Source organism: Pteropus medius, unplaced genomic scaffold, assembly GCF_902729225.1.
Source record: "Pteropus medius unplaced genomic scaffold, Ma_sr-lr_union100, whole genome shotgun sequence".
Classification (NCBI taxonomy): Eukaryota; Metazoa; Chordata; class Mammalia; order Chiroptera; family Pteropodidae; genus Pteropus; species Pteropus medius.
In genome coordinates, this window is record NW_024354503.1 from 7,571,341 (window position 1) to 7,595,479 (window position 24,139).

The following is a 24,139-nucleotide window of genomic DNA, read 5'->3' on the forward strand; positions in this document are numbered from 1 at the left end:
GAAGTTTTCTTTTAAAACACAAATACTTACCCCATACTCCTTTGACATATTCATCTTACTAAAAAAGAAAAAGTTTATCCATTTTATTTAACATAAAATATATAGCATTTAATTATTTACCTTAATATTTTTATACTTATTATTATCTTCAATTTTAAGATTTTGGACTATCAGGCTAGTAATAATCAAGGTATTCGTGGAGCTGTTCCTCCATGCTTAGCATAGTTAACTTATTTGTAGTTACATAGGAAGATGCTTCACAGAAATAAACACCTCATCATGGCCATGGCTTCTGATGCAATATTAATTGTCTGAGGACAGAGTGGAGGCCTGAAATGGGGTCCATTTTCAAACCAACGTAGGCACTTCTTATAAGCTAGAAATCTCACAAGTAGAGAAGACATCTTTTATCGAAATTCATGTATCGTGGTGGTGCTCACAGATAATCAAACATTCATTATACATATATTTAGATATAGATAGGTAGGTAGGTAGATAGATAGATAGATAGATCGATAGATAGACAGACAGATAATTTCTCCCTATTTAAAAAGTAATGAAGGGCAGAATCTAAAGTAGCTATCATATGGTTGTATATACATATCACAGAGATTTGGAAAGTTAATTTTGTGGTAATTTATGTCATCTTGCTTTCAGAGTGAACTGAAACTGGATTTGCAAACTTGCTTGTTAAATTAGCAGCTGAACAACTTTAAATACATCACTTAACCTTTCTAAGCCCTAACTTCCATACCCACATAGTGAGTGTTATTTCTCACTACCTCATAGGATTAGTGGGAAGTTTAAATGAGATAATAAATATGAGAATGTTAATGCCATACTTAACAAATGCTGGTTTTCCCCTTAGAAAACTCAAGAGGTCTTACAGTAGAAAGATTCTTACAGTAGAAAGATATTTCTTGTTTGAATTAAAAGGGATACATAAGAGAGTGGTAGAGAAAATAAAACTTAATGAGACATGTACAAAACTGCCAATAACCAACCATATGGTTTCATAGTTACAAAGAGTTTGCCTATCCTTTATCTCATTGATTCTTATATAGGAGAGTAACCATGACTCAGAGAAATTAAATGGATTAACCAATTATCATCTTGCAAGCCTATGAGTTTTGTTGTTGTTGTTGTTGTTGTTTTGACTAATAACCCAGTGCTCTTTAATTACTCTATGCTGTCTGCCAAAGCCAGATATTTGGCAAATACTAAGAAGTTATAAGTCTAATGGATTCCAAAATTGTGTCTAAAAATGTAGCATGTTTCTCAAATTTTCCATGATTCCTAGAAAGTTGAAAATATCTGGAGAAGTAGCCTAGACTACTCCTGGCCTCCTGTGGCCCACACTAAGTTTAACGTGCATGTCTTGGGTTATATGGGCCAAAGAGTTGCATTTCTAATATCAAGTGCACCATGCTTTGTGACTATTTCTCTTCATTTTTAGCATATCGTGAATTGTAGGTAACTTATTGGAAAAGGATCCCTTTCAACTACAGTGAGAAGTTTGGTTTGCTTTGTACAGGCCAAGTTTCATATATTTCTGCCCCGAAGGGCCACCAGTAATGATCATTTCCTTACCTTGGTTGACACTCAGCACATTCTATATCATGATATTATCTATCTTTGCATGTATTCCTTTTTCTCCCCTTCGAGAGTGCAAGTCCCCTAAATATGGAGAGTATATCATTCCTCTGAACTCTCAATGCCCAGCTGAGAGCCTACCACTTAATAGATTCTCAGTAATGCTTGCTCCTGCTCCTGCTGCTTTTGAGATACTTTTCAGTGTTGACTTCTTAGGAAAGATTCATTAAAAGACATCATATGAAAGAGGGTTAGCCTTAGGATAAGCAATATCTGCTACCTCCCTCCCTGTATAGTGAATGAGTTCTTGAGAATTCTTTCATAGAGACAGATAATTGCTAGAAAGATAAAGCTTTCTTAGGAAAGCACTAGTAATTACCATGTCCACTGGAAGGTAACAAAAGGTAAAACAGGTTCTGCTCTCCCCAACATGAACATGCAGTATTGAAAATTAGGTCTGAGATGAGAACAGATAGAAATACACAGCTGTCACTGGGGGAAAAAAAGCCTTTAAGATCAAGATGAATTTCTTATTTCTAAGGAGTAGCGACAGCATGTGTTTTGTTTGGTCTCCACAAATTACAGCGATTTGGTTTCAGCCTGAACAAGTACCACAAGCAAATACTGGCAGGCAGAGCCTCTAAGGCAGTGGCCAAACAAGTCAGTTTTCATTTTCTTCCAAACTCTCATTTGTCTGATCCATTCATAGAAAAACAGAACAAAAGGCAAGAGATTACTGCACCCTAAAGCATCCAAGTGGCTCTTTTGGCTCAGGAGTTATTTATAGCAATCTGGCTCACACTGAGAACTTCCTGTTCTATTCAGCTAATGTGAGAATGTGCAAATGAAAGCTCCAAGACTATAACGGTAGACATGGATACAGGGTGGGATCAATGATTAGGTTCTCGAACCTGTTTTATTTTTGATCAAGCCATGCCTTTCAGACACCATCGTGAGCATTTACCTCAGAATAGGTTTATCCTCTTCTTCGTGTGCACATTCTATTTGCAGATGTTGCTATGAGGACAGATTCATCAGAAATGACTGATGTGGAGCCTATGGGCAACGATTTTGCATCTTCAGCAAGGGCCGGCCGCCGGAATGCCATTGTAGACATCCAGGATTCAGCTGTGACAGGCGAAACTTCAGAGTTGCCCCTCAAACTGGAGACCCTCTCCGTAAAGGAAGGTAACAGTACAATTCTCTTAAAATCAGCAGCAGCACTTCTCTCTTCTTAATCAATCCTTTCTTCTGGAACAATCTTCCTTTTAATTAGTTAAAAGTGCTCCTTTTTTTCTCTCTCACCATTTACTAAAACCTCTCAGCTTTTATTTAAGGCTAAGTAGATTTTTCAGGCTTTCTGAAAGTGGACAATTGTACCTTTTTATCTCATGGTGTGTACATGGAAAGTGAACATTTTATAAATTCATTGGATGCACAGTGCTAGTGATTGGGAATAAAAGGTGAATAAATATGGTCTCTTTCCTCAATGAGCTTAGAAAATGTATTGAGAAGTATTCAGAAATGAAATAATTTTCCTTCTGTCATCTATTGACAAATCACTTTGGGAACTTCTGCTTTACTGCAGTATTCTATAACTCTATTCCTCTAAGAATAAGTTTATTATCAACTAGAGATAAAATCTTTAAAGAATTTGTATAAAAGGTGATCATTCCTCAACCAGTAGAAAAGTTGAATTAAGAAAAAAGAACAACTGTCAAACCAATAAAGGAAAATTTTGGTTCTCTCTACCCATTTCTTACATATAGTTCTTCCAGAATTTAGTTGTCTGAGAATAAATACAATGATATTTTTAATAAAGTTTTTGAAAGTCCCTTCATTTAAAACCATTCATAGATGTTAAAGATAATTTTAGTTCCAAGTGATTGCTAAAATACCTGTGCCTTGTGCCTTATTTTAGATGTCAAGGTGGACTCCAGTGTGTGTGTAGAAATTTATTCCTGGTGTCAATGAGGCAAGAGAGAGCTAGAAGCTTCTGCACATCTTCCATATTCATGGGAGCCCCAGAAGAGAGCTATTAGTTCTTTGCCTCAGGAGGTTATGTATTACCTGGTAAAGTTACAAACATTCCTGGTTTGATCCCTGTGAAATACATGTAACCTCGTTAGGCCAGAGGCTGTGGTCAGATCCCAGAGTTCCACGGTTACACCACCTTTTTCCAAAGGTCATTGAATTTCTCAAAGGAGACACTGCAAGTAAAAGTAAAAAAAAGTATACACATAAACTATTATATGGTGAAATGAAGATGGAAGAAATAAAAAGAAAAGAGAAATAAAAACACACATAATGTTTTTGACCTTTTAAGTTTGAAAATGTCATATATTAGCCTCTCATTATCTGCAGGATATACATTCCAAGACCCGCAGTGAATGCCTGAAACTGCAGATAGTACCAAACCCTATATATACCGTTTTTTCCTAGCATACATACCTGTGACAGAGTTTAATTTATAAATTAGGCACAGTAGGATATCAACAACAATAATAAAATAGGACGGTTACAACAATATACTGTAATAAAAGTTATGTGAATGCATTTGGGGCTATTTTAAGTAAAATAAAGGTTGCTTGAACACAAGCCCTGTGATATAGCAACAGTCAATCTGATAACCAAGAAAGCTACTATGTAACTAACGGGCAGGGAGTGTGTATAGCATGGAGATGCTAGACTAAGGTGTGATTCATGTCCCAGGTAGAAGGAGTAGGATAGCATGAGATTTCATCACACTACTCAGGACAACGTGCAATTTAAAACTTATGGAATTTTTCTATTTAATGTTTTTATACCGTGGTTAACTACATGCAAGTAAAACCACAGAAGGTGAAACCGCAGGTAACGAGGGGGCTAGCATATGATTATCAGAACATGATGTAGCCGTCGAAGAATCTTCCTCAACTAGTGAGGTAGAGAAGTTACTTGTTAATATAAAAGGCCGAATTAAAGTTTATATGCCTAAATATACACACAAAACCTTAATACTTGTTGACATTACTTAGTTAAGGAAAAGAACAAATACACTGTAGGGGAGTTAGTAGTCTTCACCATTTTATTTTGGTCACTAGAGAAACTATTATTTGATTGTTATTCTTTTATATGTTCCTTTAAATCATTTGGAAACAAATGATATTAAAGAATAAACAAAAGGAAATATGTTTTTAAAGGAAGATGGCATAGACAATGTTTTATTAATAAAGCTATAAGTAGATTTAGGGCTTGTTTATTCATTAGCTAAGTACAAACATTATTAAGAATTTAAAAATGGATAGATTCCAGTGCTAATAAAAACAAAAAGCTGGGGACTGTCTTGTCTTTATGTAGCTCCCATGTCTGGACCGATGGCAAAGGTATGTTCTAATCAAGTAGAAAATGACTAATGTGCATGAAGGAAAAAACCAACTGTTTTATTCCGATATAATAGAAAATATATTTCAGTATACTCTATCTATGAATGAAAATTGTTTATTTTTTTAAGATGTAAAAAAAGAAGATGAAGAAACAACACAAGACCAATTGGAAAGTCCCCAAGTGAAGAAAAATGAAGGCTCATAAACTATCAAAAGTACTGGATTTCTGCAAGTTGAAAGACAGTGGCTCTCTTTTCCTGAGATGTTTGATCTGGTGGTAACCATGGTACCACTGCAGCCCTAAGCAATATGTGCGTGTTAGATAGTTTTGCTGTGATGTTACTCGCTTGGATTGCAACCGTGATGTCCATTGTAGATCATTAAAAGGCAGATTACTTCCAAACTGCGTCCAAAGAAAAGGTTAAGAATGTATGGTCACTTGAATACATATCACTGTCTATGAACCCGGCAAAACCCACTGTTCTCTTTTGGATTTATTTAGCCAGGTGTGTTTTTAATTCTATTTTTATGGTAAGGAGTAAAACATTTCTTGGTAAATATAAACCAAACATCATTAACTTAAAACTTTATGGAATTTGTAGGAAATTATGTTTCTTGGTGAGAAAGAATAATGAAATAGTCAAAAACATGGATAAAGTGTTCGGTTTGAACCAAAAATTTCTCCTCAAACTCTAAAAAGATTTGGAAAAAATTGATTTGTGAAAGCATGACAACCTAAACATCTCTAGGATGTTTTTGTCTGATATACATTGCTTCTAGTCCATGCATATTGTGATTTTTCATGTGGATTCTTAAAATGCAAAACCTGTGGCAAATTATTTATATATAACATGCCTATTAAACGAATTTTACTATTTCCCTTAACTTTCATGTTGTATATGTGTGGGTATATTTTTCTTTAATGTGAATTATCTAAAACACCTTACTAGTTGCTTTACACTGTCTTTTTTTTTTTTTTTTTTTGGTAGGGCTTTTGTGTATATATGACTTGTTTCTAAGATAATTTCCTCAGGAATGCAGATTTTAATTTTTATATATTTCCTAAAGTAGTTAACATAAGAGTAGGCACTTAAATATTTCGTGAATGATATGTAGGTTGACATAGCAAAATACTTGCTTTTAATATATATTTAAGTATATATTTTAAAAAGAACAAAACCAAAACCAAAGCCTTAGTAAATTTTGATTTATTAGATATTTCAGGAAAATAATAGAATTCTGAATTTTAAAAATGACTAATGAATTTATTTTCATTTTCAGATATATACGCATGCAGTTTTATTTGATTTGATTGTAACTGAGGCCATGTCTGTACACAGTAATCAAATAAACTCTTTCATTGTTAAATCTGTTACTGATATGTCTCCTTCATTTTATCTTCTAAAGTATACCAGGTGGAAAAAATGGCAACACATTTTAAAGAGAGAACTTAACAGTCTTTGCAATATAAAACATTTCCTGCTTAATTTTTCTAAGACGAAGATTACCCTTATATACAATACACACCAAAGGAGTAGATTTCAAAGCACCTGATTTTTTTAAAGTTCTCAAATATAACATTTTCTTTATAAAATAATCAAAAGCAACATTTTAGGTATAGACTAATTCAATATTTAATAAAAGATGTGTTCATCTTTAAAATGATATTTCTGAGTTAATGACATGATATTACATAATCAGTATAAAGAAAGATTATAGTAGAACAGTGGTTTTTAACCTGGGGGGAGTGGCAATTTGCCTCCTAAAGGACATTTGGCAATGTCTGGAGACATTTTCGGCTGCCACAAGTAGGGGAGAGGACCTGGGAGAGTAGGCGCTACTGACATCTAGTGGGCAGAGGCCAGGGATGCTGCTAAATTGCTAAGCATCCTGCAGTCCTACAGAGCAGACCCTCACAGCAAAGAATTATCTGGCCATGTGTTTCAGTAGTGTTGGGGTTGAGAAACCCAGGAATAGAGTTCAACTATTAAGCACATTGACTTTTCATTCAGATGACTGGGGTCTGAAGTCTAGCTCTGCTACTCATGACTGTGTGATCTTGGGCAATTTACATCACGTCTCTAAAGTCTTAGTTTTATCCTCTCGAAATGGTATTAATAGTAGTACATACTTTATAAGGCTAGGAAAGGCAGTAAAAGAGATAATACAGCAGGTCTTCCAATAAGGTTATTGTATTCAATATTGTTTCATTATAATGTTAGAGAGAATAATATCAATTCCTGACTGGGGTCGCTGTCTGTGTGGAGTAGGCCATGTTCCTCTTATGTCTGTTTGAGTTTTCTCCAGGTACTCTGGCTTCCTCATCCCAAAGATGTACAGATTAGATGAATTGGCATGCCTAATTGTCCCAGTCTAAGTGTGTGTGTGTGTGTGTGTGTGTGTGTGTGTGTGTGTGTCTGTGTGTCTCTGTGTTTGTGGGGTAGTTGGGGAGGCTAGTGGGGAATCTCACAATGTAATGGCATCCTGTTCAGGGTGGGTTCCCATCTTGTGCCTTAAGCTGCCAGGATAGGTCCTGGCCACCCACAACCCTGAACTGAAATAAGCAAGTTGGAAAAGAATTCTCTTACTTGTTTTTATTAATCTTTCTTAAGTTTATGTATAGCTCACATTTATTTCAATGTTTAATATTAGAAGTGTTTTGGGTCTTGATTTAGAAGTTTGGTGATGTTTTTATGAACAGAAATAGGCCTTAGGAACTTAACTCTTGTTCATATAAATTAGCCTAGGAATTTTGGTTTTATTATACATCGTTTCGCTTAAAGTTGCAATTTCCAAGAACCTATTGACGATGTTGAGGACCTACTATACACGTAAAACATTGTCTAATGCCTGGCAAAGAACAATTATTTAATAAATATTATCTATCGTCACTATCATTTATATTCCAGATGCTTTTGCCATTTTTGTCTGGTAGTGAAGATGGTACATAGCTGGTTTTGCTAATTTGGCTATCTTCCTTCCTCTGCAATTTCACAAATATCCCCAATTTTTGGTGCTGGGAGAAGATAGTTTGATGGAAATTGACAATTCATGGTAATTACCACATTAGTGTCAATTTAATCATGCTAATGAGCTGCTGACAGGGATAAGTATTACTGTTTAACAATGAGTCACCTCCCTAGCGTCTTATGACAGTTACTGCAATAAAACAGAATTTTGACTCAGTATCTAAATGAGTAACTTGTTTCATGAAAGTGTAGAAGAAAAAAAGCAATGTAGCTCTTGGGTTATAGTATTATATGGTATTTATCTTTCATTTAGAAGACCAGAAATGAAACCATGTCCCTCTTCATTATTGCTAGTGATGACATATTGTGAATGATGTATATACTAAATCAATTATTCATCACAAAGCCCACATAACTGTCCCATTATATACATATTTATAAGTATTTTGTATTATACAAGGTATCAAACTTATTGAATATTTGCCAACAGAAGGAATTCAGACAAAAGAGTTTGAGTCAATAATAGTTTAAAGTCAAAATTGAATTATCGACAAATTTTAAAAAATCAAGTTATTTTGGGGAACATATGGTACAGTATTTTGTCATAGCAAATAGACACTTTGGCTACCTAGTTGGAGCTCATTAAAGAAAGTCTCCATGCCCATTTTTGCCATTTTCTTTTTACAAGCCTCTTGCTTTAGTCAATAGCTTCAAAGTCTTAATACTGTGAGATAAACCAGGACAAAAGGGGGATGATAAAGCAGCTATCTGGAAACTTGACTCTATACAAAGGAGGAGAAAGAAGAAAAAAAATAAACTGTTCTGTGTCATGTGCCATGAGATATTTTTGCGATCTGAGCTGGAAAGTTTTGAACCTCCTTAGAATGTGAGTGATCACAGGGGGAGACAAAAGGAAATGGTGTGTTGCTTCAGTTTTACTAGCTCAAGTGGCTTGGGCAGATGATGGTGGAGAGACAGAGAGAGAGAGAGAGAACAAGAGGAAGAATTACCACTGCACATTAGCCTGATGCCTTCCTTATCTGTGGAAACCGACACCTCAAGTTCAATTACAGCTTTACCATTTTCTCTCATTACTTTGATTATTTTACTACTCTGTGCTTCAACTTCTTCTATGTGCAAAATGGTAAATTATGGAAATTAAATTAGTTAATAATGATAAGTTGCTAAGGAACGTGCCTTATACTTAGCAAAAATTATTATTATTATTATTAATATTTTGAGCATAAAGGATGGTAGAGACTTTAAGGTGAATGTGTTACATCTGCTTATTTTTTTTCTGTTATTTGCCAAAGTAGATTTTCCTACTGTTCTTTTGCTTTCTCTTCTTTCTATGAGCATCAACTCCTTAACCAAAACTAGAATGGATTAAGCAGAGTGGATTCCTTTTTTTCCCTCAGAATTATTGATAACAGCTCTCTCACACACACAAAAGAATCTACAGCTTTTTAAAATGGAAGCATTGGCTCAAACGAAGGGCTGAGGAAGGTACTGTTACTACTTATTAAAATCCTAGAACAGATTTCTTATTGAGTACAGATCAGTAAGAATAATTATTATTACTGTAGCCATACTTTGAATGACTGGTGATTACTGAGCACTATAGTAATCCTTTAGAAGCTTTGTGATAATTACCATACAAAATAGTTGTTCATGTTTCTCATTTTACAGATGAAGAAAGTGGATTTAGGAACTATCTTTGAGAATTCACACTAGTCAAAAAAGCGGCAACAGTGATCTGAGACAGGGTTCTCAGACCTGGGACGTGTACTGCCTCTCTTTCACCAAAAATCCCCTTCCTTCTGCTCAAAACCATCTCATCCATGAGTCATGTTAAATTTGTCTGGATTCCACTCAGGATTCCTAGGAAAATTGAAGCATTTTATATAGACAGGATAGCACATAAACCATCATAAGGTATTGATATCTTATTGATATCTTTTATTTATTTGTTTGGTATTTATTCACTTACTCTTTCATTCATACATATTTTACCTTATTTCAGAAAAGATTTTCTATGGTGAGCTCAATTTGCCATTCACTTGCAGGACCCTGAAGGAGTGGAAAAGTGGTGAGGGGCCTGTGGTTCTTTTGGCTGGGAGGTAGTATCTGGAAGTGAGGCAAAAGAGATCAAAGCCATACTGAAAAGAAGAGAGGCACCACACCCTATTTGGCTCATTTCATGTTGGTCCTGGAGCTGGCCTTGACTGAAAAGGGCACACTGACATTCTGTGGAAAAGTTTCCACAAAATGAATCTGGCATGAACTAGCTATAAGTATCTTAAAAGTAAGGCAACATAGGCAAATGAAATGATATTCTTTGTTCCATGTAGATATATTTCAGAGTTTGAATAATGTTTGGCAGGACTGAGAGCAAAGAAGCACCAGAAGCCCTAGATAGGCATTACTTACAGAGACCTCGGGGAACCATTCTTAAAGCAAGAAATTAGAAAAAAAGTCTTGCACCACCTTAAAGTGTATGAAATTGACTTTAGAAGCTCTGTGAAGGCTCTCACGATGCTTTAGACATATTAGACATTCAAATATTCCTGTTTTTCAACAAATGAACAGGACAAACAAACAGACTCATGGACATGGACAATGGACTAGTGGTTACCAGAAGGGATGGGGGAAAGGAGAGGAAAAAAAAATGTTTAAAAAAATTAATTATGTATATATAGTATGAAAAAATAATAAATAAATGCATTTAAAAATAAAAATAAAATAGAAAAACAAATATTCTTGTTTTATAATAAAATTTTCACCTAAATTTCTTTTAGTGAAAGAAATTTGCTTTTTAAATACTTCCTTTATTTGGTATTAGGAGATTGAGGAGAAAAGAGATGATGGGGCTATAAGTCAATAAATGTGGATTTTGTTCCAGGATATTGACCTCAATTTAACCTAAATTGACTGTATACCTTTGGGTAAATTATTTTCCTCTTCAGTTTTAATTTGCAAGATTTACTCAAAATGAACACTAGGTGGTACTGGCATCACACGTCTCACTAACAGCACATGAAATCAACCAGGTTTCCTAAGGTTTTCAATTTATTTTGTTTTATATTCAGGTAGGTATGTTGATCAGAATTATTTAAAAAAATAAAAAACAAAATAAAGAAATAACAAACAAAAACTACAGTATTTCAAATACAATTTTCCTGCGAGAAAGTTTAGAAAGGAAATAGAAAGTGTGCTAATCTTTGATTATTGATTATTTAGGATACCCTATGCTCTTAAGTACCCAAAGAGGGCGCTCTAATGCATCTTTAAAATATACTTAGGAATACAAGGGCTAGAATTTTTACTTCATGCAACAAAGTGTCCTTTTTTTTGTACAACAAGGTTGACTGGATTTCTTTCTGTTTCTAAATTTAAGCTAGTCATGCACAAATATTTTATTCATTAAAATCAAGTTAAAAGCAGTTCTGAATCCCCTACACTCTTAGATTCACAATTGACCTTTAATGTTTTTTAAGTTAAAAGTACTATTTTCAATTGTGACTTTGAAATTTTGAAAAGCCCCCCACAGCTTGAGCCCAAGTAAATGGTATGTAAATGTATAGCTTTATTCTTAATTTAATTAAAAAACATTTTCTATCACTTAACAGTTTCCCCTTCCACTTAGGAGAAAGATGGGTCTTGTGAAAACAAAGTGAATCTTGACTAAGTAATTATTCCTGGTCTTCCAAGGGCAGGAAGAGAAATAGGGAAAACTTTTCCCACAAATCTTTCTGCATGTTGTGTGGGAAAATTGAATGCACAAAGGGGATGCTGGCCAAGTAGTCTTGGCAAGGTACCTGTTGGGGGCAAGAGGCCCTGAGCACAGCTTCTTGATATCTTTGAAGTGGTGTCACTGGACAAGAAGTTCCATATTCAGTGATGGGCCACATGTGGGTCAGTGGGAATGGAAGGGACAGATAATGCTTAATATGCATTAACAGCTAACCCTTAATATGCATTAAAAAGACTGCTCCCAGTGCTGTATGTGTGATGATTTATTTAGTTCTCACAATAGCCATGGACATGAAAAAACAGGCGCAGGGAAGTCCTTGCCCAAGGTCACACTAGTAAATGGCAAAGCCAAATTTCAAACCAAAACAAGTTGAATCCAGAATCTGTGCTTTTAACGACTAAGACTTATCGTCTCCTTAAATGAGAGCAAATGCTTCTACGGTGATTACTATATGCCAGATACTGATATTGTCCTAAGTGCTTTACCCATATTAACTCTTACTTCTCACAACCCCATGATGTAGGTAGTATTGTCTCCAGTTTACAGCTGAGAAAATTGAGGCACGGGTCAGTTAAAAGGTTAAGATAGTGATGGATGTCAAAAGTGTGCTAAAAAACAAGTCTTTCAAAGTCATTTGAAGTTCCTTTCTTAAGACTTTCACCCCTCAAAATAATTTTTCTGTTTTTCCTCATCTCATCACATTCCCATTCATAGAGGTACCACATCTGAGGCCTTCTGGCAACGATGGTCAGAAAGGGGAGGAGAGAAAACCACCAGGAGCTGCCTTTCTGAGGTATGTTCTTCCTCTCTGAATATTGGCCCAGCCACAAGTGATGGACTATGCAATTTGTGAGACTGGGAGTGCATTTCGCAGTGACCAAAAGGCTGAGAGGGGGCAGAAAGCCTTCAGGAATCTTTGGAGAGAAATAGGCTGGTGTGATTGGCATTGAAGTAGTGGGAGATAATGACAAATAAGTTGGAAATGAGATTCAGAATAGGTTCTTGAGACTTTGGAAAAGCAGGCGAAGGCATTTGGACCTTATGTAGGCAATAGGAACATTCAAAAAATTTTTCTTTGAGCAGTAAAGCAGTGAGGTGAAATCTATCAAAAGACTTTATTTTTCCTAAATTGTATAAGTGAAAACATTTTATACCTTATTATTAGTAAATAAATGGGAAATGGGTGGTACCTAACAAGAACTAGGCAACTCTGTCAAAAGATTTCTAAATCAGAGAACAAGGTCTGGATGCTGTAAGAAACCTCACTCCATATAAATGACCGCTCAGCATTCCATATTCCCCTCCCAGAACCCTATGTTCATTGCATATCTGACTGACCCTAGCTGGTAATCTGCTAACAAAAGCAATCTCTCCTCAGATGGAAGTTTTCACCCTTTCTTTTCATTGTTGGTGTTGTTTTAAAAATAGCATTTCAAATGCCCTCAGCCTTCAGAGAAGCAGGCAGATGTGAAAATTAGAATCTAAACCACTGTTGTCTCTATCATAAAGACATGATAATAAGTCTTAATAAGCTGGATTTTAACAACCATTTTAACAACCATGCCCTGGTAGCATAAGTAAGCAGAATTTCCACATTCACCAAGGGGCCACTGCTGATTTTTGAAAAAGAAACAAAAAGTAACCAGAAGGTAGCTGACAGGCCAGCTTTAAAGGAAAGTATTTGTTTTGATCTCTTTCCTAAGGGAAAGAAATTAGATAATTAATGGAAGAAAAGAGAATAAGAAAGAAAAGCAAAAGAAAGAATTAATAAAGATAATTTATAAAGAGAAATGTGAGGAGAAATGGATATTGGAAAATAAGGGGAACGAACTAGCCAGTTCTCGAAAAACAAAAAGTGAGAAAAAAATATAACTGCAGATTTTTCACCAAATGGTTGCCTAGGAAACTTGACTAGGAGTGGTTCTCTCTGTATTGAATAATGTTGAAGGATACACCGAATTTAAAGTCTATTGGCTCTGCCAGTATCGACTGGGAAACAAAACACTTTTCAGACATGTTAGTTGTGAGCACCGTATTTTTTATATTAAGCTTTTTTTCCTAACAGTGGAAGTGTTTGATTTCAACAATTTTGGAAGGGAATAATAAGAATGAAACGCAAGCATGGTGAGATTTTTAAAAAGTCAAATTAAGATGGCACATTAATGTGTGTAACATTGAGTAACAAACCGTGGAAAAGTAAATTAGGAAGCAGCTCAAAGTCCATTTGGCAATGTGAGACCATCTTAACCATTTGCCACATATGCTATTGAAAAACATTTTCCACATAAAGAGTTTGGTATATTTGAGGTCATACGATGCAGAGACAGAAGAAGTTTTACATTACAAAGCAGTTTTTTAAAATCTTTTATTAACATACAGCTCCTACGAATCCTATTATCATTGTTTTCCTTTTAATTAAAGAATTATAAAGACCAAAAAGCATTAAAAAGTACTTGACTGCTCGCATTTGAATTTATCTTTCCTGTAGTTTATGGCATTTTCCAGAAAACGTCAATATGACATTGTTATAAATAAACCCATTTCTACGAAGTTGTCCCTCTTTTGTATCTGGGGCTGAATTCTCAGTCTGTGAGTACAGTGTGCATGTGTGTTTGGAGGAGTGTGGGAGGTTGTGGGGGCAACAGATTAAGAGAGATTCTTTTTTTCATAGTAGTGAAACAATGAGAAAAAAGCTATCAAACTCCTTTATTTTTCTTATACCATCTCTTTTTCCCAAACAAAAATAAGAGTTCAGAGTGTGAGATATCTGCTATTGTTTGAAAACATACTTTGGTTATGTCACATTAGTTTTCCTTCACATTAGCACACGTTTTCTAGAAGAGAAAAACATATTTCCTATCCTGTGGGATAAAACGAATCCTAGGTTGTAAATATTTATGCTTACGGACAATAAATTGGAAAGGTATAGTATAAAACAACAAAAAAATTATCTTTGGCTATTGGCAAATGTTTGAATTTCTTCTTTGAAATTCATGTTGTCAATCGTTTATTCCTCTTTACTTTCCTCTGGCATAAAAAAAGTAAAATCTAAGAAGTTCACAGCAGGACTAATAGTTTTAGTTGAGCAAGATAACCGCACATTTTAATTCTAAGTAAACCTTACAAAAAAAAAAAAATCTAATCCAAGAATAACGATTGTAATAAAACAAATAATTTTGAAAGTTCCAATTAAATTTGGTATTACCATGTTAATATAGTATATTTCTTACCTGCTGCCTCCCAAGTCATACTCGGAGATTAGCAATTAGCTTGAGTGTATGATATCAAGTCTCCTCAAATATTACATAAGAGAATTAGCCTAGAAGTTCTTTTAAAAATTCTATTCAGAGTCTATGGCCATGCCACCCTGAACAAGCCTGATCCCATCTGATCTCAGAAGCTAAGCAGGGTCAGGCCTGGTTAGTACTTGGATGGGAGACCACCTAGGAAGACAAGGTGCTGTAAGTGTAAAAAAAATAAAAAATAAGGGATTGTAAACTGACAAGGTCTTCGCCATCTGTGAGGTCAACCAAGGATTGCCTCACCTAAAAAAATAAAATAAAATAAAATTCTATTCTGAAAAAAAATCTGTAGGTTTACTATTTAAGAAAGAATTCCTTGTCTAAAAAACAATGGAGAGATAAAAATTAGGGAAAATATTTACTATCACACAATTTAAAGAATACAACTAAAACAAGAAAAACATTAGTATTCAAATTAAAAAATAAATGAAGGACAATACCAGAAAATAGTTCATAAAGGAGGAAAAAAATGTTTGAAAAAATAATGAGAATGCAAATAAAATTCAAATTTATTTTTGACTATCGAATTAGCCAAAATAAAGCAATATGGTATCCTGGTTAAGAACATGAGCTCTGGGGCAGATGAACTTGATGGGAACTGCTGTTGCATGTCTCATAGATTACCAGCCATGGGCAAATCTCCATTTTCCCACTGTAAACGGAAAATAACGCCTACCCATAGAATGATTAATGATGATTTAAATGAGATTACTCTAATGTGCTTAGCGCAGTGCTTGGCATATATTAAGAGTTTAATCATAATCAATTATAGTTGCTCTCACACTGGTGAAAATGTATGGTGATACATATTTTAACAATCAATTTGGATAATGTACTGATGACATATTAAGTAGCCTTTAACATGTTTAAGTAGTTTTTAATAACACTGGAAAATAGATCTAGCAATTCTAGTTTGGGAACCAAACTTTAGCAAAGACTCCATACCTCATTCTATAAGAAGAATATACATGTATATACATATATATGTATATACAATATATATACACATACCTGCATATATGTATTTATATATGTATATATGAATATATATAAACAAAAAACAACAAAAGTTTAAATTGAAAAACTTATCAGTGTTTGATAAAGGGTATGCTTTATGACCTTTGCATAGTAAATTCTGTATCTTATTTTGAAAATTTGCACATGAGATTCCATTTATGGAAACTAAGAAGTTTATTTCAGGTAAATTTTTCAGAGGTATAATATATATTTTTTAAATTTGGTAATGCTCGTAGGTCTCTAAAATTCCTAGCCATATAATTTTAAAAGCCCAACTACCTGCAAATTTATGCTTAAATTCAACAAATATATTTATTTGCAAAAATACTGACTTTTTCACTAGTCAAATAACTGTATGATTTAACCATTGTTTATTTTCCATATAAAATTCTTGAGAGAATCTTCATTCAATATATTTATAATAAATCTGTAGCTACCTATAGTTAAAGTATTTAATCTTCAAAAAAATATAGAGGTATTAAGCATAAAACAAGTCTTTTAATCAAGAAAATACTTTTATATCTGATGAATTATGCACAATAAAACAAAACTGCCATGTAATAATACATAAGTGTATATTATCTATAGCTGTATATTTTATAGTATCTTCCAGAATTTTTTGAAAATATGTTTAGAATAAGATATTTCCAGTAAATAAGATTTACCAAGCCTAAGCTTTTTAAATATTTGGTAAGAATGACAGCATACTTATTAAAAAATTCTCTCATATGTAAAACCTTATTCCTATGGCAGTTCTTAATTCCTTTAAAGCAGTGAAAATATTTAATTCTTGAATTCCAATATGCTATTGCAAAACACTTTAATCAAATTATTGTTTTCCTGTGGCTTTTTGGTGATGAGCTAATTTATTGTTGGGACTACATGATCTTTTAGGCAATTGATTATCAGGATTTTAAAATTTAATGATTTGTTATTCTAAATTCACTGTTTGTAGTAAAGTACATTTGAAAAAAGAGAAAATGCTCTATTTTAACTATTTTACTGATTCTTACATATGAGCTAATGTTCATAAAGCCTGGTAAATTAAAATTGCTTTTTCCAAGTATTGCATTTTTCTTTTTGCTTTACATAATGATTATTAATTGCCTCAGTTCTCTTACTGCAATTTTTAAAAATGTCCATCTCTCAAAATAAAATAATTGGAATCCTGCAGTTTGTCCCATAAGCCCACAATTTTGCATTCTCTGGAAAATGTGAACCAATAGGAAGGTGTAGGCAGCAGAGATAGAAGTACTGAAATGGTGATCTGTTTTGTGTCATGTAATGTCATTCACACCATGGGTACTCTCAATATTTTCAAACCTCTAATCCAACTCTTAAATATCCGTTATTTGAGGACAGTAAACTAATTTACTTTTGCTTCACAGATACCTCAATATTACTAGCTGGGAGAAGGTGTGTAATGCACACTTGGTGTAATTCATATCACTCATATCACACTAAAGGCAGAGCACATGCCCCTGCTTGCCATGTCTGGATAGTAACTCTTATATGAATCCATATTTAATCATCTTAATTAAGTTACTATAAAGTATTCATCAGTGCTCTTTGATTTCAAGATGAAGATGCTCAATCTGAGTTTAAGCAAAAATAATTTGATTCATATAACTGTAAGTCCAGAGGTATAACCTCTGAAAAAGGGGATCCAAGACCTTCAATAATGCTGTTGGTCTCTGACTACATTTCTTAGCCCTCTATGTCTGTTTGGTTTATTCATGGCTGTATCCAGGAGCTCAAGCCATGTCACCCTTGGTTTTGCCTATCTCTGCCTGGCTTGATTTATACACTAGAACTAGACATGTGTTTGATAAGAAAGACAGCCACCAGCAACCCTAGACTCTTAACTCCCAGTTTAAATGTACTACAAGGGAGACTGTTGCTCCTCAACAATTCCAGCAAATAATTTCTGGAATACTTTGGTCAGTCTGACTTGAGACATGCTCCTGTACTGAACATTTTAGCTGTAGAAAGAAAGTACTTGGATTGGCAGTGACTGACACTTGTTCTCCTTCCTGTGGCAAGGAACAGAGAAGGTCAGCCCCATCTGAACCAAGTGGAATTCAACTGAAGAAGAATTTGATACCTACACTTATCGAAGCAGCAAATCAACAAAAATAGACAAACACCTTATTTTCCCGAATTAAAAAGAATATTGTATGATACTGCACACATTTATTAAATATGTTGATAACACTGAGAGCTAAGCAATGACTAGTATTCTTTCTACATCTGTGTATATGTGAACATTTCCACATTAGTTAAGAAAAAGAAGCACACCTCTTTTTCTAGGAGTCTGATGCTCCTAGATGGAGTAACATGACTTGTAGCCCTAAATAGTGCTCTCAGGGCTAATATCATATGGGCCCCAGGAAATCATTTCTCCATTATTATTATTCCCTATAGCCTATATTCTTAAAATGAAAGGCAACGATGCTTAACTGCCATGAATGTGTGTGAACTGTTTCCTTGCCACTGTCAGAGACAATGCTTCTGAGTGCACGAAATATTTGAGCAGGAAAATCATTTAGATAAGATAAAAAACAAATTAACTCAAATTCTTTCTTACAGGCTGTTAGAATGCAGTATATTCTTGCATTATGAAACATCATTTTCCATAGTACCAGACATACTGTTTCTTGCTTCTTTTCATGTTACAATTTGTGGTTCCAGTTTAACTATAAATTATAACATTTGCACATGATGGTTGAGAAACATTTCGTAATGTTAAGCAATTTAATAGTTCAAACTAGATGAAAATCGAATGCTAGAATTCTGAGTAGTTTTAATTTTATTGACATATATAATAAGATTTATGTAAATTTAAGTAGTTTTAATTTTAATGTTAATACTAATTAATTTTAATTTGTATTTGATTTATAAATTTGATAAATAATGTGGATATTGCAGAAGAAAATGCTTTGAAAGCATATAAAAATAAATTTAATTTTGACTTTAATTTTTATATTTAAATTATTTTTAAATAAAGCTATGTTCAAGCTTTGTACACAATGAACATAATTACATGCTGTCTTCTAATCCTTTACAATAATTGCTTCAATAGGACACAAAATAGGCAAAAAATCTTGATTATTACTACGTAATTATCTTGTTTAAATGAAGGCAATAGAATACATTTTGTGGAATAGTTGTATAATAATTTATAAATTATGCTGTTATTATGATTCATCCATGCATTAATAGTTTATTAATGGTTCAATCAGACATAGTCAATAATAACTAAATTATTTTGGCTTCAATATTTTGTTAGTTTTCAGCCTCGTGAAATTGTAGTGTTACACATGTCTTCAGATTGTGAAGTTACATTTGTTAAGTTAGGGAAATAGAATGTATATTTAACAGTATGCAGGCCTCCATTTTCACTCCGACTCTGGGATCCACTAGTGTTAAAGTCAGAAAAGATAAGAAACTTGGTCTAAACCTGGATGTTGTGAAAGAATTTAAGTGTTAATAAAAGGAGCACTGAAATGGTTTATTCAAGGGCAAGGCTCTTAAAGAAAGAAAAATGAAGTCAAGAAGTAGCTGATAAGTGAGAATAAGCAAAAGTTGAAAGACATCGGTTTATGCTGAAGAAGAAAGAACAGATTATGGAGTTTTTCCTGTTTTTCTGGATTGCTTGAGTTACTCTGACTTTTCCTATGTTTGTGACAAATATGCTGTTACTTTGATTCTCTACGGTCTGGTATATATAACAAATTTATAATTAAAAATTCCCATTAGACATCTTTTTAGTAGATTTAATTCTTTGTGTGGAAATACAGGTGTGTAATAAATTTGTGCATATATATATGTGTGTGTGTGTATATATATGTACATATATACATATATATATACACACATATATATACATATATATACACACACATATATATGTATACTAAATTTTTGCTGAGCACTCTAATCTAGAAAGTCTGATAAAATTGATGTCAGTCAATTCTACTTAATCTAAATTAATTCAGGATTTTTAACCTCTGTATGCCTGTTTCCTCACCTGTAAAATGGGTTTTATAGTGGTACCTACATCACAGGGTTATTGTGAAAATTAAACTAATTGAATAACATCTGGTCTGTAGAAAGCCCTATATGTTTGCTACTATTATTACTACCTCCACCGTCATCCTTGCCGTTGGGCCACATTCCAAGTGAGGATAATGGCTCGAGAGGGAGCAAGGTATGGTGCAGGTGCATCACTCTTTGATTTTCAAAATCTATGCATGCTGGCATCTTTGCTAAGCAGTCACATTCCTTAAAGTTTTCACTCAGGTTACTACCACATGCTGTCTCCATGACTTTTCTGGTTTCACTCCACACTTAGCAATTTCCACACCTCTTTGAGCACATTTGGAGCACATTCAGCTCAGGAAAATTTTGTATCCGACATACCTACTTAGGGAAGGCAAACGGCTACCTCTCTTCTAATGCTCTGTTATGCTGCTGGGTAAGAAGGGAACCCAACAAAACTTGCTACCTCCTTGTACCGCACTTTAGAACTGAGGTGCAAACTCTTCATCTTTCAGTTTTTTACATACATGTGCAAGATTTCTGTCCTGTACACACCTGAGGACTCAACCTGCTGGAGGACACTGGGCCTCATCCAGGATCCGAAATAAAATTATTTGACTTCTCTAACTGAAAATCCACTGTTCCACCTCAGGTTTCCACCCCTGCCTCCACTTCCTGCTTTTCTCCCTGGGCAAACCTCCTCTTCTGGTGACTTAGTTGACTAAAAGACAATGTACAGATTTGATTGAGAAAAAGGCCAAGGAACAAAAAGAAAGCATTCATGATTTATATTTGAAAACATTAGTTTGTTCTAGTAACTCCTAGTGTTCTGAGAAAGAAAAGTGACCTCTCATTTAGGTGTGTTTGCCTTTGTCTCACAAGAGTAGCAACTTCCTCATTACGCAATGAAGCCTTTGGTTCTCCCGGTGACATTTCCTCGCCCTCTCCAGGGTTAAGCCTAAATAGTGGGTTCCATATGCAACTTCTTCGATTAGAATTGCCAGTCATTTTGTAGAGAATTTCCCTCCTTCGGGTGCTGGCCTAAATCTCTCCCATTCTTCCTTATCCTCCTCTGGAGACCTTGACCATGATATAGACTGAAGCGTTTCTATGCGAATAAGCCCCCATGAAACCTCTTGCATTACAGGTGAAGATGGGCTTCGCTTATAGATAAGGTGCTTCGTACCCTTTATCTAAGCTTCTGACACTTTTAAAAGTGAGAAGGAACACTGTTAATAGTTATGCCAGGACAATAAGTATGATTTGGGATAGTCTCTCTCCCAACCTGCAAATCAAGGTTTATAGCATTTACAGACAATCTTGCTAGTTTCCCAACCCAAAGTTCTAGCCATATTCAGTCTCTCCACATGATGACTGTCTAGTCTTTTGCCATCAATTTTCCAGTTCAAGAAAAAATTGACTGAGTTTAGGCTGTATAAGGTCAGTGGCCCCCTCTCTGATTTGTTGAGTTCTCCTAAGCTTGCATAACCGCTATTGTTTTTAGCTGTGGTTTCTTTTTAAGAATCTCGACTAAAAACAAAATGTTTTCATAAAAGCAAAGAAAAAGAAAAATGCTTACTCCGGAATAAATGCTTAGTAGCTGTCTGAAGCATTTCTCTCTCTGGGACTAAGTGGTTCTCTCTGGCTTTACAAGTCCAAACTCCTCTACCAAAGCACAGTCTGTCTCCCAATGTGGACCCCAGGCCAGAGCTTGATAGCAGCTCAGCAAGTAACTGGGGCTCTCTGTTTTTCTGTGCTCTTGTAGACAGCTTTTTAAAGAAATTCAGAAGCTAAGGAATGAGCTCTATTATAACTTCCACTTCTTCCTAGGTGCTCTGCAGGGATTTAGAGAATTGAATATCTATTGCAGCAATTTATAAGGCTCTGTTGACTCTTGTGTCTTTCCTTCTATAGATTCCCATGCATCTACCTGGAAAATTCAAAGCATTCAGTAATTTGCTCACATCCAGTGGTTTATCTGAAATTAGTATTGACTTTGGAGTCTGCCTCATCCCCTCACACTAATTTCCTCCTATCTATCACCTCAAGATGATTTGGTTCTGCACTTACAGAAAAACAAAGATATACATTACTATCTGTAAATCTGGACTGCAAATTTATATCTGTGATCCTGGAGGCTTCTCTTCTCCTTATGTGGCTTGTGGGCCCTTTTAGATTGTTTGCTCAAGGAGAGTACATGAATCCCAGTGAATTTGCAAGGTGATCTATTGAGATGTCAGAAGAAATTATCAATATTCCCATTTATATTTAATTTTATATAATTGAGATATAAATTAATCTTTACTAAGATTTATATATGAATTGACATTGGTCATTTACTCACGCGTATGTCAGACAGTCACTTGTCATGAAGTATCCTGAAGAAAGGGTGAATGATAGACGATGACAGTCTCATTTTTCATCCCATTTCAACTTACCAGGACATATAGTACTGCATGTGAACCCAATTAAGTGAATTCATAAATAATGCTATCCATTTTTATTTAAATTAAGCATTATAAAATTAGATAAAGAGATTGTAAAATGTCTTTAAAAAGCTGAGGATTTAGGACAATGCTAATGATGTACAACCTAACAAGAAAAAATGAGTGTTAATATGTGTTCTACTCCTACTGTGAGTTCTTGTCAGCCACATTCTAAGGTGTAAATTGGGAACATACAAATAATTTTAACAGGAAAAAGTTGGTTAAGAAAGTTCAAAATTATAAGACCACTTGAAATGTGAATTGATGTCCATTACTTTGGAAGATAATCCTCAACCCAAAGTATATGTTTATATTTGGCCTTGAAATAGTAGCTAAAAGTAATGAAGAGCCATCTACAATGAGCAAAACAATATAAAAAAATTATTTATTTTATTTTCATCTCATTTTCTTCAATTTACATTTTTATATGTGTTATAATAGTCATACAATGTTAATATGGTGATATATGCATATGTTATGAATAAATAAATATACATAATTAAGATGAACAAACATTTTATTGACAAAAACATTTTATTGACAAATGTATTTAGAGAACATTGCTCAATAGAACAGCAATTAGAACAACAGAGCTGCTTCTAAATCTTATAGTGGAAAATATTAGAGCTACACGATACTTTAAGAAGTTTCTTAAAGAAACAAGTTCCCTTGAGACCAATATCATACTTCATTCTCTTCTTGGGAGTTTTTTTGTAAAGTTAAAAAGCAGGGCTTCTAGTGTCTCATACTCAGAATCATTTCTCACACCCTCCCATTCATTAATTTATTCAAACATGCATATTAGGCACATCTTATGTGCAGAGTGTGACAGGACAGAGTCATAGGTTCCTCCTGAGAGTTTCCAAATCAAGTAACAATAATTCTTGGCAACAATTCTAAAATGTATTTGGTTGCCATCTTTCCCTACAGGGTGTGTGCCAACTATGTAAATCAAATTACAAGAAGTTTCTCATTGCTCAAGCTAAAAATCTAGACATGCAAATTAATTCCAGTTAATTCCTAGGTTAAAAACTGATTTCCAGTAAAGAGTTATTTTTCTTACTACTCCTACTTTTATTTTTGTCCTTTGGCTGCATTAAAATAATGTTACAGATTGTCAGAAGCATCTACTGTTAATCATGATTAGCAGAGGATACAGTATAGGATAATAGCTAACATCTATTGAGCACCTGCTGTAACACTATTATAAACACTTTATTTGTATCAACTCATGTAATCCCTACAAGGACCTTTTAACCACAACAATTGCCATTTTAAAAAGAAACTGAGGCACAGAGAAGTTAACTAATTTAGTTAATTTTATATGTAATATGAAGTAGATACAAGATTTAACTCCTTGCAGTCTGGTCAAAGAGCATATACTCTGCATCATTGTGCTACAATAATACTCTAGCTCACTTATGGCTCAGTTGGCAAATGTCAATATTTTTCCTTTTATTTTTTAACTTTATTAAGATACAATGTACATACAATAAATATATCCATTTAAAGTACGCAGTTTGATAGTTTTAACAAATGTGCATATCCAAGTATCCAACAAACTAATCAAGATGGACTTCTCTCATGTTCCTTTACAAGAAATAGTAGTTGA

General features: G+C 34.2%; 1 protein-coding gene and 1 pseudogene across 8 annotated transcripts in view; both read left to right on the forward strand.

Annotated features, from left to right (window-relative positions):
• Nucleotides 1–6,326, forward strand: part of PKIB (cAMP-dependent protein kinase inhibitor beta) — a 95,872-nt gene extending 89,546 nt beyond the window's left edge. For all 8 annotated transcript variants that reach the window (XM_039854230.1, XM_039854234.1, XM_039854231.1 and 5 more), the window contains 2 exons: nt 2,605–2,781; nt 5,087–6,326. In XM_039854230.1, coding sequence (XP_039710164.1) covers nt 2,605–2,781; nt 5,087–5,163 — 254 coding nt within the window. In that variant the 3' untranslated portion in view covers nt 5,164–6,326. The remainder of the gene's footprint in view (nt 1–2,604; nt 2,782–5,086) is intronic.
• Nucleotides 6,327–15,030: 8,704 nt separating this feature from the next.
• LOC120596354 (uncharacterized) lies at nt 15,031–15,149 on the forward strand (annotated as a pseudogene).
• The last annotated feature ends 8,990 nt before the right edge of the window (nt 15,150–24,139 follow it).